This window comes from Perognathus longimembris, chromosome 2 (genome assembly GCF_023159225.1).
Source record: "Perognathus longimembris pacificus isolate PPM17 chromosome 2, ASM2315922v1, whole genome shotgun sequence".
NCBI lineage: Eukaryota > Metazoa > Chordata > Mammalia > Rodentia > Heteromyidae > Perognathus > Perognathus longimembris.
This window is the reverse complement of record NC_063162.1, coordinates 47,412,467-47,428,770: the sequence shown is the minus strand read 5'-3', so window position 1 is coordinate 47,428,770 and position 16,304 is coordinate 47,412,467. Positions and strand designations below refer to the sequence as shown.

The window sequence follows — 16,304 nt, the reverse complement described above, 5'->3', positions numbered from 1 at the left end:
GGAAGGATCCCATTGTTTGTTGTTGTTCTTCTCCAATCCTCCAGGAAACAAGTTTAAAGCATCCCCTTCCTCACTTCTGAGCACTCTCATATCCTGCGGCTGACAGGAAAGGAAGGTTCCGAGTTCTCTGTGAGGTCAGTCAGTGCCTCACAGCTCAAGGGCCGATGGCTCCCACTTAACGTGAAAGTCTGCTTTTCCACAGAACTTTTAAAACACAATTTTTCCCCCGGTGAGTAGGTGCAAAGGAAATAGGAATTCGGAGTGTGAGGTCATTAGACTACCGTTAATTATATCTTCTCTAATAATTTTTTTTTTTTTAATGCGAGTGCTTTGGCTTGAACTCAGGGGCTGAACACTGTCCCTTGTTTTTGCTCAAGGCTGGCACCGTGGGCCACGCCTCCCTTATGACTTAATTGGAGATAGTCTTATGAACTTTTGAGCCCGTGCTGCCTTTGAACCAAGATCCTCTCCTATCTCAGCCTCCAGAGTAGGATTGCAGTTGTAAATAATTCCCTCCCACCCAGTGCCGGACAAGATTTGCCGATCCCGGGGCTTGAATTTAGGCCCTGGGCACTGTCCCTATGCTTTCATCCCTGAGCTCCTTTTGCTCAAGGCTAGCACTCTACCACTTGAGCCACAGCACCACTTCCGGCTTTTTCTGTGATTAGTTGGAGCTAAGAGTCTCATGATCTTTTCGGCCTGGGCTGGTATTGAACTGCAATCCTCAGATGTCAGCCTCCTGAGTAGGTAGGATTACAGTTGTGAGCCACCCGGCTCCCAGCTAAGACTTAATTTTGTGTACTTTCTCAAAACAAAACCTCTCAGTTCTTTTGTTAGGTTTTTAAAGTAGGTAGCCGGTAAAGGAGAAGGCCACATGATATTCAGGGAGGAGAGAAGAGAGAAAAGCTTAATACCGAACTGCAGGCCTGTGGCCAAGATGGTGCATGGCTGGAGAGAAGAAAAAAGCAGCTTCCCCCACCTAGGGCAGGGTCAGGTGGGTGTGGCCAGGTGGATTAGGATGTGACCTCAGGGAAGGGGAGGTAACTGCCTCCAGGTCTGCTGGTTACCCAGGTAACTGAGGGGGGGCAACTAGGTGGGGGCCTCTGCATGGAGCCTTCTGGGGAGGGACCTTACACTTTGAGCTAACTACTGTTAAGAAACATTTTTTTTGGATTGAATATTACTGCTTTTAGTAAAGATTGAGGTGTTTTCTGTCTTGGGAGCTGTTGAAATGCTTTGGGCTTCATAACTGTCTGTGGTAGGAACATGGGTTGAACTTAATCCCAGCTATTTCACAAGGAGCCTTTATTTCATAAATCATTCATTGATTAATTGGTGACGAAGCTTGGTTTGGTGTTTGTTAGACAGTAGCTTTCTTCATGCAATTTGAGGGTATGGATGGGCTTGGGTGGGGGAGTGATGCCAGGGGAAACTGACAATAGACAATTGTGCTTACAAACTGATGTGTTGAAACCCCTTGTACAACTACTTACGGATGATTTTTAAAAAAATAGAAACTGAGTTCCTCTTCTAGGCAAGGTGTTGGTCTGAAAACTGTTGGTAAAAATCACATTTTATCTGTGCTTTGACAGGCAAGTGAATCTTCTCCTCCTCCTCCTCCTCCTCCTCCTCCTCCTCCTCCTCCTCCTCCTCCTCCTCCTCCTCCTCCTCCTCCTCCTCCTCCTCCTCCTCCTCCTCCTCCTCCTCCTCCTCCTCCTCCCTCCTCCTCCTCCTCCTCCTCCTCCTCCTCCTCCTCCCCTCCCCCCCCTCCCCCCTCCCCCCTCCTCCCTCCTCCCTCCTCTCTGGCTTCTTTTTGCATAAGGATAGCACTCTACCACTTGAGCCACAGCACCACTTCTGGCCTTTTTTTGTTTATGTGGTGCTGAGGAATCAAACCCATGCTAGGCAAGCATTCTACCGCTAAGCCACAGTCACAGCCTAAGTAGCTATTTCTAGCACCGCTCAAGTATTTACCTGCCTTCTCAATGGGAATTATTAAATGTCCCTCATTTTATCATACTGGTTGGAAAGAGACACTTGGCAAATGGCTAAACATCATATGATGCTCTCCTTTTAGGTTAAAGCAATAAAAATGGGGAATGATAAAGTAATAAATAGAGGAAGAATAACAAATAGTTCACAATAATAAATAATTCACAAATTATTTTGCTATCTAAAGTGAACCCAGAATATAATAAGCATTATAGCAACTTATTTACTACAGCTTGCAAACGGTAATGTTCAAAGGAAAATAGGACTGTTGCTTAGGGTATGCTGTGAACCAATGTCCAGCCCTTTGCTGCCTACAAAATAATTCCTATAACAGAAATAAGAGTTTTCATTTTAAAAAGGCAAGATGTGGCTTTATTTTTCAGGACTTGGAGAAAGTGTCATGGAAGTTCTGCGCCCACAGATTATAACAATTGATGGACGGAATTACAGGAAGAATCCTGTCCAAGAAAAGACTTACCAACATGAAGAAGATGATGTTTTTTATCAAGGTAACCTAGTTGTTTTTAGGTCAGATTAGAAAAAGTGTTCTCTAACTGGAGGTGTGGCTCAAGTGGTAGAGCTCCTATCACTGCCACTTGAATAGCTGGGATTTCAGGTGTATATTACCATGCCTAGCCTGAATTTCTTCCCCCACCCCCCTGGGAGGGGCTGGCACTCCAGCTTGAACTCAGGGCCTCATGATTCCTTGCTAATGGCTAGAATTCTACCTCTTGAGCTATGCCTCCAGCCTGGCTTTTTGTTGATTAATTGGAGGTGCAGTTTCCCAGATTTTTCCTTTCCTTTTCTTCTCTTTCCCTTTTATTTTCCTCTTCCCTTTTCTGTTTTCTTTCCCCTTCCCTTTCTTCTTTCTATCAATTGTGGGGCTTGAATTCAGGGCCTAGGCACTGTCCCACTCTTTGCTCAAAGCTAGCGCCCTACCACTTTGAGCCACAGTACTACTTCCAGTTTTCTGGTGGCTAATTGGAGATAAGAGTCTCACAGGGGCTTTCAGCCTGGGCAGGCTTCAAACCATGATCCTGAGATCTTACTTTCCTGAGAAGCTAGGATTACAGGCAAGAGCCACTGGCACCTGGCTTCTCATTCATTTCTGTCTAGCTGTGTTTGAGCTGGGTTACAGGGATGAATCAGCAGGGCTCACCTAACTAAAACAAAAAACTATGTGTGTGCTTTCTAGGAGAAAACAGTTAAATACTGGCATGTATATGCTGCTTTTCCAAGGGTCAAGACCAGAAGATTTAAAGTAGTAAATATTTGTGTGTGTGTGTGTGTGCTATAAGCTCTCAGGTGTTTTTGGTCAAAGCTGGTGCTCTATCACTTGAGCTACACTTCTACTTCCAATAGTAACTTTTCATTTATTTTTAAAAAATGTTTCTTCTAAGAAAAGAGGAATCTCGGAACAGTGATCTGTGAAGTATTGGGCTGCTTTTTATGCCTATATGCTTTCCTTTTGTTAAAGCTCGATAGGGATTGACAGCTGGGAGCAGGCTTTTCTAGGGAGCAGGAGTGTTTCTAAGAAAATGTTACTGTTTTTGTGCAGACTCTTTGCAGTATTCTGATGAGCCCTGCGATGCATACGAGGTGGAGCAGACCCCTCAAGGATTCCGGTCTACTGTGAGTGCCCCCAGCCTGCTCTACAAGTGAGTGACATTCTGGCAGTTTCACATGACTGCATTTCCAGGAAACTCAGCAGGAAGCAGACTCTTCAGTCTTCCATGCTTACTGTGATGCTTAATTACTAATAGTTTACTGTTCTATGTCCTAAATGTCAAAAGACTGATTCCACACTATTTTCATCATTTCATGTGTATTGCCACATCCTGTTGACTTTGCCTCTTAAATATCCTTTGACTCTACCCACTTATCTCTACCTACTGTCACTGCTTCCCCTTTCTGTGGACCTCCCTCCCCCCCTCCCTCCTCCCCTGCTTCTCTCTCTCTCTCTCTCTCTCTCTCTCTCTCTTTTGTTGGTTGTAGGTCTTGGCTTTGAACTAGCCTCCTGACTAGCTAAGATTACAGGCATGAGCCACTCTCACCCAGATTCTGTGGATTTCTTAAAGTAGCTCACTTACTAATCTCTCCACATGGATTCTTGCTTTCTTCCCACTCAGTTATTTGCATTAAGGGTAGAATTATTTTACTTTTTAAAGACAGAGTCTCACTATATAAAGAGACCGGCCTTAAATTCTTGATCTCCTTGTGTCAGTCTCCCAAGTGCTGGAATTGCAGGTGTGTATCACCATGCCTTTGTTGGAATGATCTTTTAAAAAGACAAATCTTGCTATTTTACAATGTCTACTTAAGATCCACTATTGGTCTTCCCATTGAAGATGGATTTCTAGTTCATTCAGTCTAATGGCCAAACTTTTAACATGCCTTAGTTGGCCCTGTACTTTTCAGTCACAATTCATGCTATTCTTGCACTGGTTCCCTGGCGTTTTGCGTACACCTGTTGGTTTTCTTTGGTCCCTGAGATGCTGTGCACCTTCTTGCCTTAGAGATTTTGTGTATGCTGTTCCTTTTGCCTTAGAGAAGCCTGTTTTTACATCAGTCATTACTTGCAGCCACGATGATTGCCCATTATGTTCTTTTTTTTCTTTCTTTCTTTCTTTTATACCAGTGCTGGGGCTTGGGCCTCAGGGCCTGAGCACTGTTCCTGGCTTCTCTGTGCTCAAGGCTAGCACTCTACCACTTCAGCCACAGCACCCCTTCTGGCTTTTCCTATATATGTGGTGCTGAGAAATCAAACCCAGGGATTCATGTAGACGAGGCAAGCACTTTACCACTAGGTCATGTTCCCAGGTCCCCCCACCCCCACCCCATTTTGTTATTATAGTAATTATATATCTCTCCAGAACTTGGGCCCTCACTCTTGCTAGGCTGTTGATCTACCATTTGAGCTTTGAGATGGGAAGCTTCTTGAAGACAATAGTGTATTTCTTTAATCTCTAATATTATCAAAGAATAATATGCTTTTTCCAAGTTGATCTTTTTTTTTTTTGCCAGTTCTGGGCCTTGGACTCAGGGTCTGAGTACTGTCCCTGGCTTCTTTTTGCTCAAGGCTAGCACTCTGCCACTTGAGCCACAACGCCACTTCTGGCTGTTTTCTACATATGTGGTGCTGGGGAATCGAAGCCCAGGGTTTCATGTATATGAGGCAAACACTCTTGCCACTAGGCCATATTCCCAACCCCCAAGTTGATCTTTATAAATTACTTGGAATCTTTGTGATCACTTCAGTCTGTGCATGCTTGTGTGCACATTTGCCCATAGTCCATTCCATATTATCAGCTTATCTGTCTAACTGGCTTCTTTTGTGCTCATACTTCTCATGATAAGTTAGTCCAGGAAGGCCATAAGTTAATATTGTTTCTTTTTGTTATACTATATGGATTAAGTATACTCTGATAGGATACCTACAGATACAAATCATATGCATTTAAACTCTAACAGGCAAATAGTTTCATTTACACCATCCGAGAGCATTCTGAAATACCTATAAAAGATAAAATTCTCCTGGGATGTGGCTAAGTAGGAAACCAAAGGTAACCTTGATAGTTCATTTTTCTTGCAGGCTCTGCTGACTTTTTTTTTTTTTTGGCCAGTCCTGGGCCTTGGACTCGGCCTGAGCACTGTCCCTGGCTTCTTCCCGCTCAAGGCTAGCACTCTGCCACTTGAGCCACAGCGCCGCTTCTGGCCATTTTCTGTATATGTGGTGCTGGGGAATCGAACCTAGGGCCTCCTGTATCCGAGGCAGGCACTCTTGCCACTAGGCTATATCCCCAGCCCGACTTTTTTCTTTAAGGAACTTGATTTTATAATGTTGTGGCTCCAGTTTCTTGACAAAATCAATGTAACATGTCTTAATGTCTGTCTCTAAGGTGTGTAAAAATTCTTTAGATGTCTGATACTAACTGGATAAGTTGATCAAGATCTATAGATATATCTATACATCTATAGCTATATCTTCCTGGTGGTATTGGGGTATGAACTCAGAACCTTGAACTTGTTGGCAAGGATTCTATCACTTTAGCTATGCCTCTAGCCCATTTTTCTTTCAATTGTGTGTGTGTGTGTGTGTGTGTGTGTGTGTGTGTGTGTGTGTGTTGCCCTTCCTGGGGCTTGAACTCTGGGGCCTAGGAACTGATCCTGGGATCCTTTTCCTCAAGGCTAGTGTTCTACCACTTGGGCCACAGCACCACTTCCGGCTTTTTCTGTGATTAATTGGAGATCAGAGTCTCATAGGGACTTTTCTTCCCTGGGCTGGCACTGAACCTGTGATCCTCAGATCTCAGCTTCCTGAATAGCTAAGATTACAGATGTGAGCCACCAATGCCCAGCTAGTTGTTTTTTAACTAGCTTTCAAGCTCTACCTGGGACTGACTCCAGACTGTAATCCTGTTCGTGTAGCTGGAATTGCAGGCTTGAACCTGGTAAATTCTGTGTATACTTTTTATTGTTTTGTTTTTTGTTTCTTGGCATTGTTCTGGATTGAATTTAGAGCCTTGAGTTTGCTGGGTAAGTGATTTATCACTAGGATCATGTCCCAGTCCTGAAGGCTATGTATACCAAACACTCATTATACATCAGACAACTTGCACGTTAGACACTGGCTTTGCTAAATACTAGTTAGTTGATAATATTTATCTGAAAGATCCCTCGCTCCTTCCCTTGGCCTATAGTGGTTAAATGATTTTTGCATGGTTTGACTCTAAAGACTCTTTGGTTTTAACCATTTCTCTTTCTAAGGTTTTGAAGCCTGGACTATTAATAACACTTTGAGCCCCTTTTTTCTCTCCCTTCCCCCCCTCTTGTCTTGTTCTCCCCCCCTTCGTGTGTGTGTGTGTGTGTGTGTGTGTGTGTGTGTGTGTTTAGAATTCATTGCCTCATGCTTGCTGGGGCAGGCACTCTTATTATTTGAGCTACTTTATCAGTTCCCTTTTGTATTGATTATTTTCAAGATAGGGTATTGCTTTATGTATAAGCCAGTCTGGATTGTAGTTCTCTTGTTTGTTCTTCCCTAAGGGCTGAGGATGACATACAGGCATCACTGTACTCAGCTATTGTGTTTCCCTTTTAGTTGGGATAATTGGCATGAGCCATTGTGAAATGAAGTCTCAAAAATTTTTGCCAGGTGGCCTTAGACTGTGATCCTTTGATCTCTGCCTTCCAAGTGCTAGGATTATAGGCCTGGCGGTGAGTCCTGCTCTTTGGTAAGCTGTTTTCTCTTAAGCACGGGAAATTCTTTTAGGATGAATTCATAATATAGTTCATTTGTTTTCCAAAATGGGTAAGTTTATTTGTTGTCCTCAAATTATAGACCCATTGGGTGCTGAAACTATGTCAGATTTCTTTTTCTTGCCTTGTAGACCCAGACTTTGAATCTTATTTGGAGAAGTAAATAGGTGTTTGGAATGGTTATCATTTACACACTGAATTAGCTATAGGGCATCATTTTATCACTCACTGGAGTGTAGTGCAGCTAGATGATTTGTGGTTTTCTCCACAAGCATTGAGCTTTATTGAATAACAAGGGATTTAAATGAGTCAGGCACCAGTGGTTCATGCTTATAATCCTAGCTACTCAGGAGGATGAAATCTGAAGATTGAGGTTCGAAGCCAGCCTGATAGACAAAATTGAGACACCTCCAATTAACCAGTGGAGGTATGGCTCAAGTAGTAGAGCACCATCCATGAGCAAAAAAGCTCAGTAAAAGCAGAAGACTTACTATTAGGGAAAAATAAGGTTTTAAACATAGTGGAGTTTCTTATTTTGAAATGATTTGACTTAATCTTTTGTTAATCTTTTTCACATTATAGGCATATAGTTGGAAAAAGAGGAGATACTAAGAAGAAAATAGAAGTGGAGACTAAAACATCTATTAGCATTCCTAAGCCTGGACAAGAAGGAGAAATAGGTGGGACTCAGTATATAATTTATATTTGTACCCACTTTTGCATGTTAATAACCCATATAAAGCATTAAGTGACTTTGTTCTCTGGTATTATGTAGCTTTATGCCTGCCTTGATCCACCAAATTAATTTCCCAAGGGAGAGAGGTTGTAGACAACCTTTTTGGGCTTTAGGACCTAGTCCTGGTTTTGAATTTGAACACCACTGATGGAATAGGAATTCCATATTTTAGTGTATATTAGATTTCTTGTATGATTGGATAGCTTAAAGGGGAGTATGTTGTTTCAAGTTAGAATTAGAAAAAATGGTTAAGATCAATGAATATGAAAATAGTTAAGTACCTTTGAGTGGCTCACAAGGCAGAAATCTGGAGGATTTACAGTTTGAAGTCAGCCCAGGCAAAAAGTTCATGAGCCTACATCTCAGTCAACAAAAATCTGGGTGTAATGGTTCATATTTGTCATCACAGCTACAGAGGAAGCATGAATAGGTTGGCCTTGGCAAAATCTGAGACCCTATTTGAAAAATAATGAAAGTAAAAAGAGTAGGGGTGTAGTTCAAGTGGTGGTATAGTATCTGAGTTCAAACCTAGTATCAAAATCTAACTCAAATAACTGTTAGAAGAAGAAAAACATTTTGGTAGTATGAATCAGGCTAGAAGGAAGTATGTGTACTAAGTGTATTTGTAAATTAAGGGTACAGGTATTCATCTTGGAATTTGGGTGAGGGGACATTATAGGAACAAATTTTAAAAATTATTACAATATAATCAGATTTATTCAAAGTTAAAGCACAAAACAGCTGCCAGGAGTCCATTTTCCATAAGCAACTGCAGATTGCAATATTCTTTTAATTTTATGCTACCTAAAAATAGTTACCTGATAGATAAGTAGCCCTTGACTTTAGAGCATGTTGTCCAAAAAACTTTGTGTGATGATCAGAGTGTTCTGTACCTGCCAGTCCAGAGTAGGAGTCATCGGTGCATGTGACTGTGAGCACTTGACATGTGACTAGTGTGACAGAGGAGCCAGATTTTAAGTTTTAGCTGCCTGTAGGTGCCCATATTGGACACCATAGTGATAGGGCTTTTCCTGGGCCTTTGGTAATGCCAGAGATTCTAGAATCAGAACCTGCAAATAGCATTATGTAAAAATTATTATTGAAATAAACATTTGTAAAGGAAGATTGAATATATTCCTCTCACTTTATTTTTCCTCAAATATTTAGTAGAAATGAGTTAGGAAAGTTTAACATGCATTATTTATTGTAAACAGGCAATGTTCTGAAACTAAATTTATTTTTGTTCCGCAAACATAAGTTTAGATTTTTTTAAATTGGTAGATAATATATCTCCACTAATTTTTGTTGTTGTTGTTGTTTTTTGTTTTTTGTTTTTGCCAGTCCTGGGGCTTAGACTCAGGGCCTGAGCATTGTCCCTGGCTTCTTTTTGCTCAAGTCTAGCACTCTGCCACTTGAGCCACAGCGCCGCTTCTGGCTATTTTCTATATATGTGGTGCTGGGAAATTGAACCCAGGGCTTCATGTATAGGAGGCAAGCACTCTTGCCACTAGACCATATCCCCAGCCCCTAATATTTGTTTTTTTAAGAAACTGTGAAGAGGGACTGGGACTATGGCCTAGAGGTAGAGTACTTGCCTCACATACATGAAGCCCTGGGTTCGATTTCTCAGCCCCACATATATAAAAAAATCCAGAAGTGGCGCTGTGGCTCAAGTGGCAGAGTGCTAGCCTTGAGCAAAAAACAAAAAAGAAGCCAGGAAAAGTGTTCAGGCCTTGAGTTCAAGCCCCAGGACTGGCAAAAAAGAAAAAAAAGAAAAAAGAAAAGAAAAGAAACTGTGAAGAGATTAACGAGTAATGGTTTTATTTCAGATTTTACTAATGTGGCAATATAACTACAATTTCTTGAAATTCAAGTGAAGACTAGACTTTTACTTGGAAAAAATTCCATTGGGTATTTCCAATGCTACTTCATTTTATTCATTCATCCATTTATATGTTTGTTTGTTTTTGCCTGTCCTAGGGTTTAAACTCTGGGCCTGGGCACTGTCCTTGAGCTTTCTTTCTTTTTTTTTTTTAGGCCAGTCCTCGGGCTTGGACTCAGGGCCTGAACACTGTCTCTGGCTTCTTTTGCTCAAGGCTAACACTGTAGCTCTTGAGTCACAGAGGCTGCTTTTTGTTTATGTGGTGCTGAGGAATTGAACCCAGAGCTTCGTTCATGCTAGGCAAGCACTCTACCACTAAGCCACATTCCCAGCACTCTACCACTGAGACACATTCCTAGCCCCTGTCATTGGGCTCCTTTTGCTCAAGGTTAGCACTCTACCCCTTGATCCACAGCACCACTTCCAGTTTTTTCTGTGATTAATTGTAGGTAAGATTAATTGTAAATAAGTCTTATAGACTCTCCTATCCAGGTTGGCTTCCAACCATGATCCTTGCTATTTCATTTTAGAAATAAGTGTTTACCATTCATCTGCTGAATTGTTTGACAAAGGGAATTACTACTAAAATATACTTTTAAGTTCTGTAAAAATATTTGTCAAATGAATGGGTTATTAAAAAATCTAAATGTTATTAAAAGTTAAATTCCCTGATAAAGACTTTTTCATTTATCTTAGAAGGGTGTTTGCATTCTGTAACTTTTTTTTTGTTAATATGTACTTTGGCGCAAAGAACATATTTTGTATGTAACACATAAATCTTGCACCACAGTTGTAAAATACACTATATCATTTAGGGATCCAGAAAGCAGTTTAATATTGAAATAACTATATCGGGTATCATATTGTGAATGAAGGTTTGCTTTTGTAATATATGAATAAAATAACATTTTAAAACAAAAAGAATTATATGTGCAGAAGCTTGAGTTTTTAAGGTTTTATGAAGTTCAAATTACAAATTTTGAAATGATTCTAAAATTGTATTGTAGCTTCTATATTTAGCTTTTTTCTGATTATAAAATAAATGTTTTCAAAAATGAATTTGCAGAAATCATATATAAGATAAATATAAAGGGAAAACTGTTATAATTGCTATTAACACATAACTATTTTCTCAGTTTTTTAATCTGTAGTTTTATATATATATAATTTTTATTGCAGAAAAATGAATTATACCATGGTATAAGTTTGGAGGCCTTAGTTATTTTAAGGTACTGGAGTTATCCCAGAGCTTGTCCAGAAAAGGATAGGAAGGTTACAAAGATTTTATTTTGGTTTACCAGGAATGTTGCATTGTGAAAAACTAGTATGTCCAATTATTAAAAGTAGGAATTTAGTGGAATTGATTTACTTGAAAACTAAGAGGATAAACTCACTTATTGGTGTTGTAGGGAAATAAAATAAATGAAAAAAATTATATCTATTCTAGCCAGATAAATTGAATTATGTTGTGAAATCAATATAGCAGTTAGATTAGTGTTTTGCTGTCATTTCTTCATTTGGTTTTGCCTCTCCAAAATGAAGAGAAATAACAAAGTAACCTGATAGGTTTTAAATTGTCCTGCATGCAAGGATCTGGTCTTGTCTTGTTTGGATATCATAGGCAATGGAATACCAGAAGCATTTTATAAAATGATATTATCATTGCAGCCAGGAAACAAGTTTTTAAAATAGTTAACAAAGGGGGATGTAGCAGTGGTACTACAGTGGTAGAATATTAGCTTTAGCTTGCACAAAGTTCTGGATTCCATCCCCAGTACCACTACCACTAGTACTAATAAGAAAAAAAAACATAAATGCTTTAAATTATTTTTCTTCTGTAGGTTTCTTATTATAGTTCTTTGGTACATGCCACAGAAAAACTGGTTCCTGTAGGTATTTTTATTGTATTTGCTCTTGATCAATTTGGCTTTTCCTAAGACTGACTTTTCAGAGACCAGCTGGTCTCTGAGCACTTTTTACCTGCCCATTTCAGTTTTCTGTGTTACAAAAATGAAAACATCGGGGCTGGGAATATGGCCTAGTGGCAAGAGTGCTTGCCTCTTATACAGGAAGCCCTGGGTTCGATTCCCCAGCACCACATATACAGAAAACGGCCAGAGGTGGCGCTGTGGCTCAAGTAGCAGAGTGCTAGCCTTGAGCAAAAAGAAGCCAGGGACCTAGTGCTCAGGCCCTGAGTCCAAGCCCCAGGACTGGTAAAAAAAAAAAAGGAAAAAAAAAAATCTTGTATTATATTTTATTAAAAAAATTTTTTTCCCTGCAAAAATAAAAGCATCTTATAATCTTGGTTTTAAAAAATACCTTTTTAGGGGCTGGGGATATAGCCTAGTGGCAAGAGTGCCTGCCTCGGATACACGAGGCCCTAGGTTCGATTCCCCAGCACCACATATACAGAAAACGGCCAGAAGCGGCGCTGTGGCTCAAGTGGCAGAGTGCTAGCCTTGAGCGGGAAGAAGCCAGGGACAGTGCTCAGTCCAAGGCCCAGGACTGGCCAAAAAAAAAAAAAAAAAAATACCTTTTTAAAGGAAAAATTGAGCATTTTTCGTAGTAACCTTTGACAGAAATGAAACAAACAGGAATTTTAAGCCTTTAAGTTTCTTACTGTTACCCTAGTTTTAATCTCTGACAGAGAGATAGACCTTTTACTTTCCTTTTTTTTTTTTTTTTTTTTTTTTGCCAGTCCTGGGCCTTGGACTCAGGGCCTGAGCACTGTCCCTGGCTTCCTTTTTGCTCAAAGCTAGCACTCTGCCACTTGATCCACAGCGCCACTTCTGGCCGTTTTCTGTATATGTGGTGCTGGGGAATCGAACCCAGGGCCTCATGTATACGAGGCAAGCTCTCTCGCCACTAGGCCATATGGGCTAGCACTGTGCCACTTCTGGTTTTCTATGTTTAGTTGGAGATAAGTGTCTCATGGACTTTCCTGCCTGGGCTGGCTTCAAGCTGTGATTTTCAGATCTCAACTTCTTGAGTAGTTAGAATTACAAGTGTGAGCCACCAGCACCTGGCTTCTAGTTCTTTTTTTTTTTTTTTTTTTCTTGTTGATCTTTGAATCCCCTCCTCTTCCCTCCTTTCCTCTTCCCTCCTCCCCTGTTTTATAGATTTTGGACCCATTTGGGTATTTGATTAGTTGGTCTTAAAGGTACTCTATTTCTATTTGTTTGTTTGTTTTGTTTTGTTTTGCCAGTCCTGGGGCTTGAACTCGGGGCCTGAGCACTGTTCCTGGCTTCTTTTTGCTCAAGGCTAGCACTCTACCACTTGAGCCACAGCGCCACTTCCGGGTTTTTCTATATATGTGGTACTGAGGAATCGAACCCAGGGCTTCATGTATATGAGGCGGGCACTTTACCACTAGGCCACATTCCCAGCCCCAGTACCTGGGGCTTTCTAATCCTCATTCTGTATAGACTGAATTCATTAGCAGTTTGCTTCTCCATACCATCATTCGGATTTCTACACACTGAGAACCTTCGAGCCTTTTTGGAGGTGATAGCATCATGGAGCACTTACCTCTGAAGCATTTGGAGTCCTAGAATGTGTTAACCTGTTTTCCTTTGCTTTCAGTGATCACTGGCCAGCAACGGAATGGTGTGATTTCAGCCCGAACTCGGATTGATGTTCTTTTGCACACTTTTAGAAGAAAGCAGCCCTTCACTCACTTTCTTTCCTTTTTCCTCAATGAAGTTGAGGTTCAGGAAGGATTCCTGAAGTTTCAGGAGGAAGTACTGGAGAAGTGCTCCATGGTAAGCAGCAAACAAACCCAAAAAATAAAAGTCAAGTAAAAAAAAGTCCAAAAGACATGTAGGGGCTGGGAATGTGGCTTAGTGGCAGAGTACTTGCCTGGTATACATGAAGCCAGCAAAAAAAATTTAAAAACATGTAAAAGTGGTTCATAACTTAAACAGTAAGAAGAAAACCTCTTCTGACTACTTCTAATGGTTTCTCATAATACTGAACAAGAGAAAAGAGTATTGACATATAATGTTTTGAATCTTAAAAATCTGAAGATGTTGCTGGGCGCTGGTGGCTCATGCCCGTAATCCTAGTCACTCAGGAGGCTGAAATCTGAGGACCAGGGTTCAAAGTCAGCCCTGGCAGGAAAGTCCATGAGATTCTTAGCTCTAATTACCCAATTTGGGCTGTGGCCCAAAGTGGTAGAGCACTAGCTTTGAGCTATAAAGCTCAGCGACAGTGCCCAGGCCTTGAGTTCAAGCCTTACAACCATTACCAACAACAACAAAAAATTCAAGACATAAGACCCATCTTTAGGGCTGGGAATATGGCCTAGTGGCAAGAGTGCTTGCCTTGTATATATGAAGCCCTGGGTTCGATTCCCCAGCACCACATATATAGAAAACAGCCAGAAGTAGCGCTGTGGCTCAAGTGGTAGTGGTAGAGTGCTAGCCTTGAGCAAAAAGAAGCCAGGGGCAATGCTCAGGCCCTGAGTCCAAGCCTAGGACTTCCCCCACCCCAAGAAAAAGACCCATCTTTATATATACACTATTCTATACCTTATGGGGATGGCATGTTAATAAGATATCATTATGTAAAGATCTGCTTCTAGGCAGCCATGCTCATTTGGGATTAATATTGTGACTGAAAAATAAATTTTCATATAGTATTACATACTTTTAAACAGTATAGTGCTTATGATTAGGATAGTTTCAGATAATCTAGATAAGAAAATATGTCTTAAAATTCCTTTTGGAGTTGGACTTTGGTGGTCTGTAATCCTAACTAGCTAGTCAGGAGGCTGATGCCTGAGGATCAGGGTTGGACGCCAGCCCAGTGGGCTGGAAAGTCCATGAGACTAAACACCAAAAAAAAAAAAGCTGGAAGTAGAGCTTTGTGAGTCAAACGATAGACTGCCAGCCTTGAACAAAGAAGCTCTGGGACAGTGGTTCAGGCCCTGATTCAAGTTCAAGGAAAATCCTTTTATTATTTTATGTTTTAACCAGTTCTGGGATTTGAGCTCAGGACACCATGGTTGCTTGGCTTTCTTGCTGCCCTGATACTCTACTGCTTGAGCCATGCTTCCAGCTTGGTTTGTTTGCTAGTTATTTTGGACATTGAGTCTCATGAACTTTTCTGCCTGGGGTAGCATCAAATCCTGATCCTTCATATCACAGCCTTCTGAGTAGCTTGAATTACAGTTGTGAGCCTGTGTGCCCAGCTCCTTTTGTGTGTGTGTGTGTGTGTGTGTGTGTGTGTGTGTGTGTGAGTGTGTGACCATTTCTTTCCTTCCTTCTTCCTTTCTTTCTCTCTTTCTTTTCTTTTTTTGCCAGTCCTGGGGTGCCGGACTAGATTCACCTCCCCTGGTGCAGGGATGCTAAGCTTACTCCCTTATCAGTGCTCCCCTTTTCACCCTCTCCCCTGGGCGCCCGACCCGCGGGCAGCCAAGGTGGAGCGAAGAGACACTGGCAAGCCTAAAGTGCACATGGCTGAACGAGATCCCCTTTTCCTCCCTCCTTACCCACAAAGGAAGCCAGGCGCAGACGGATCTCGGAGACGCTTTGGAGAGCAATCCGGTTTATTCGGGAGGGGTTCACAGTAATATAGTAGTGTTGACGAGGATTGAGCATGAGCTGGTGATAGGCTGGCGAGCTTGTCCATCCAAGAGCAGCTCCCAAGGACCTCCCTCATGGGCTAACGTCACTTCCCATAGTACCGCCCTCTGGGCAAAGCCCGAGAAAAGGGAGCACATGTGCTTGCTGGCGCAAGGTGGGGGATTGTCTCAAAGCTACCCCTTCTGGTTCCGGACCCAGAAGGAGATAGGTGTGGCTCACTTCCACACTGTCCCAGGGCTGGGGGAAGGGCGGTGTCTGGGGAACGCTCTCATCGTCCTTCCCCCCTTAAGGCCAAGATAAATCCCCAACACTGGGGCTTCAACTCAGGACCTGGGCACTGTCTGAGCTTCTTTTGCTCAAGGTTAGCACTCTACCATTTGAGCTATAGTGCTACTTCTGGCCTCTTCTGTTTATGTGGTACTGAGGAATCAAACCCAGGGCTTTTCATGCATGCTAGGCAAGCACTCTACTACTAAGCCACATTCCCAGGTCCTTGGATATACTTTTCATTGATTTAAGAAAAGATTTATTGACTAAAAATTTTGTACGTAACATGTGTTTATTACAAAATATAGAAAACAGGGCTGGGATGTAGCTCACTGGCAAAGCGCTTGCCTAGCAAGTGCAACATCCTGGGTTCAATCTCTAGTACCAAAAAAAGAAAAGACAAAAAAAATATGCTGGGACTATGACCTAGTGGTAGAGTGCTTGCCTCATGTATCGTATACATGAAGCCCTGGGTTTGATTCCTCAGCACCACATATATAGAAAAGGCCAGAAGTGGCACTGTGGCTCAAGTGGTAGAGTGCTAGCCTTGAGCAGAAAGAAGCCAGGAACAGTGTGCAGGGTCTGC

At 41.7% G+C, this 16,304-nt stretch overlaps 1 protein-coding gene across 3 annotated transcripts in view; it reads left to right on the top strand.

Annotated features, from left to right (window-relative positions):
- Positions 1-16,304, top strand: part of Ascc1 (activating signal cointegrator 1 complex subunit 1) — a 102,994-nt gene that overhangs the window by 599 nt on the left and 86,091 nt on the right. For 2 of the 3 annotated variants that reach the window (XM_048338978.1, XM_048338979.1), the window contains exons 2-5: positions 2,376-2,501; positions 3,551-3,650; positions 7,831-7,928; positions 13,449-13,627. In XM_048338978.1, the coding sequence (XP_048194935.1) occupies positions 2,393-2,501; positions 3,551-3,650; positions 7,831-7,928; positions 13,449-13,627 (486 nt within the window). In that variant the 5' untranslated portion in view covers positions 2,376-2,392. Of the gene's footprint in view, positions 1-2; positions 135-2,375; positions 2,502-3,550; positions 3,651-7,830; positions 7,929-13,448; positions 13,628-16,304 lie in introns of those variants that run through there. The other variant, XM_048338977.1, reaches the window with a different exon arrangement.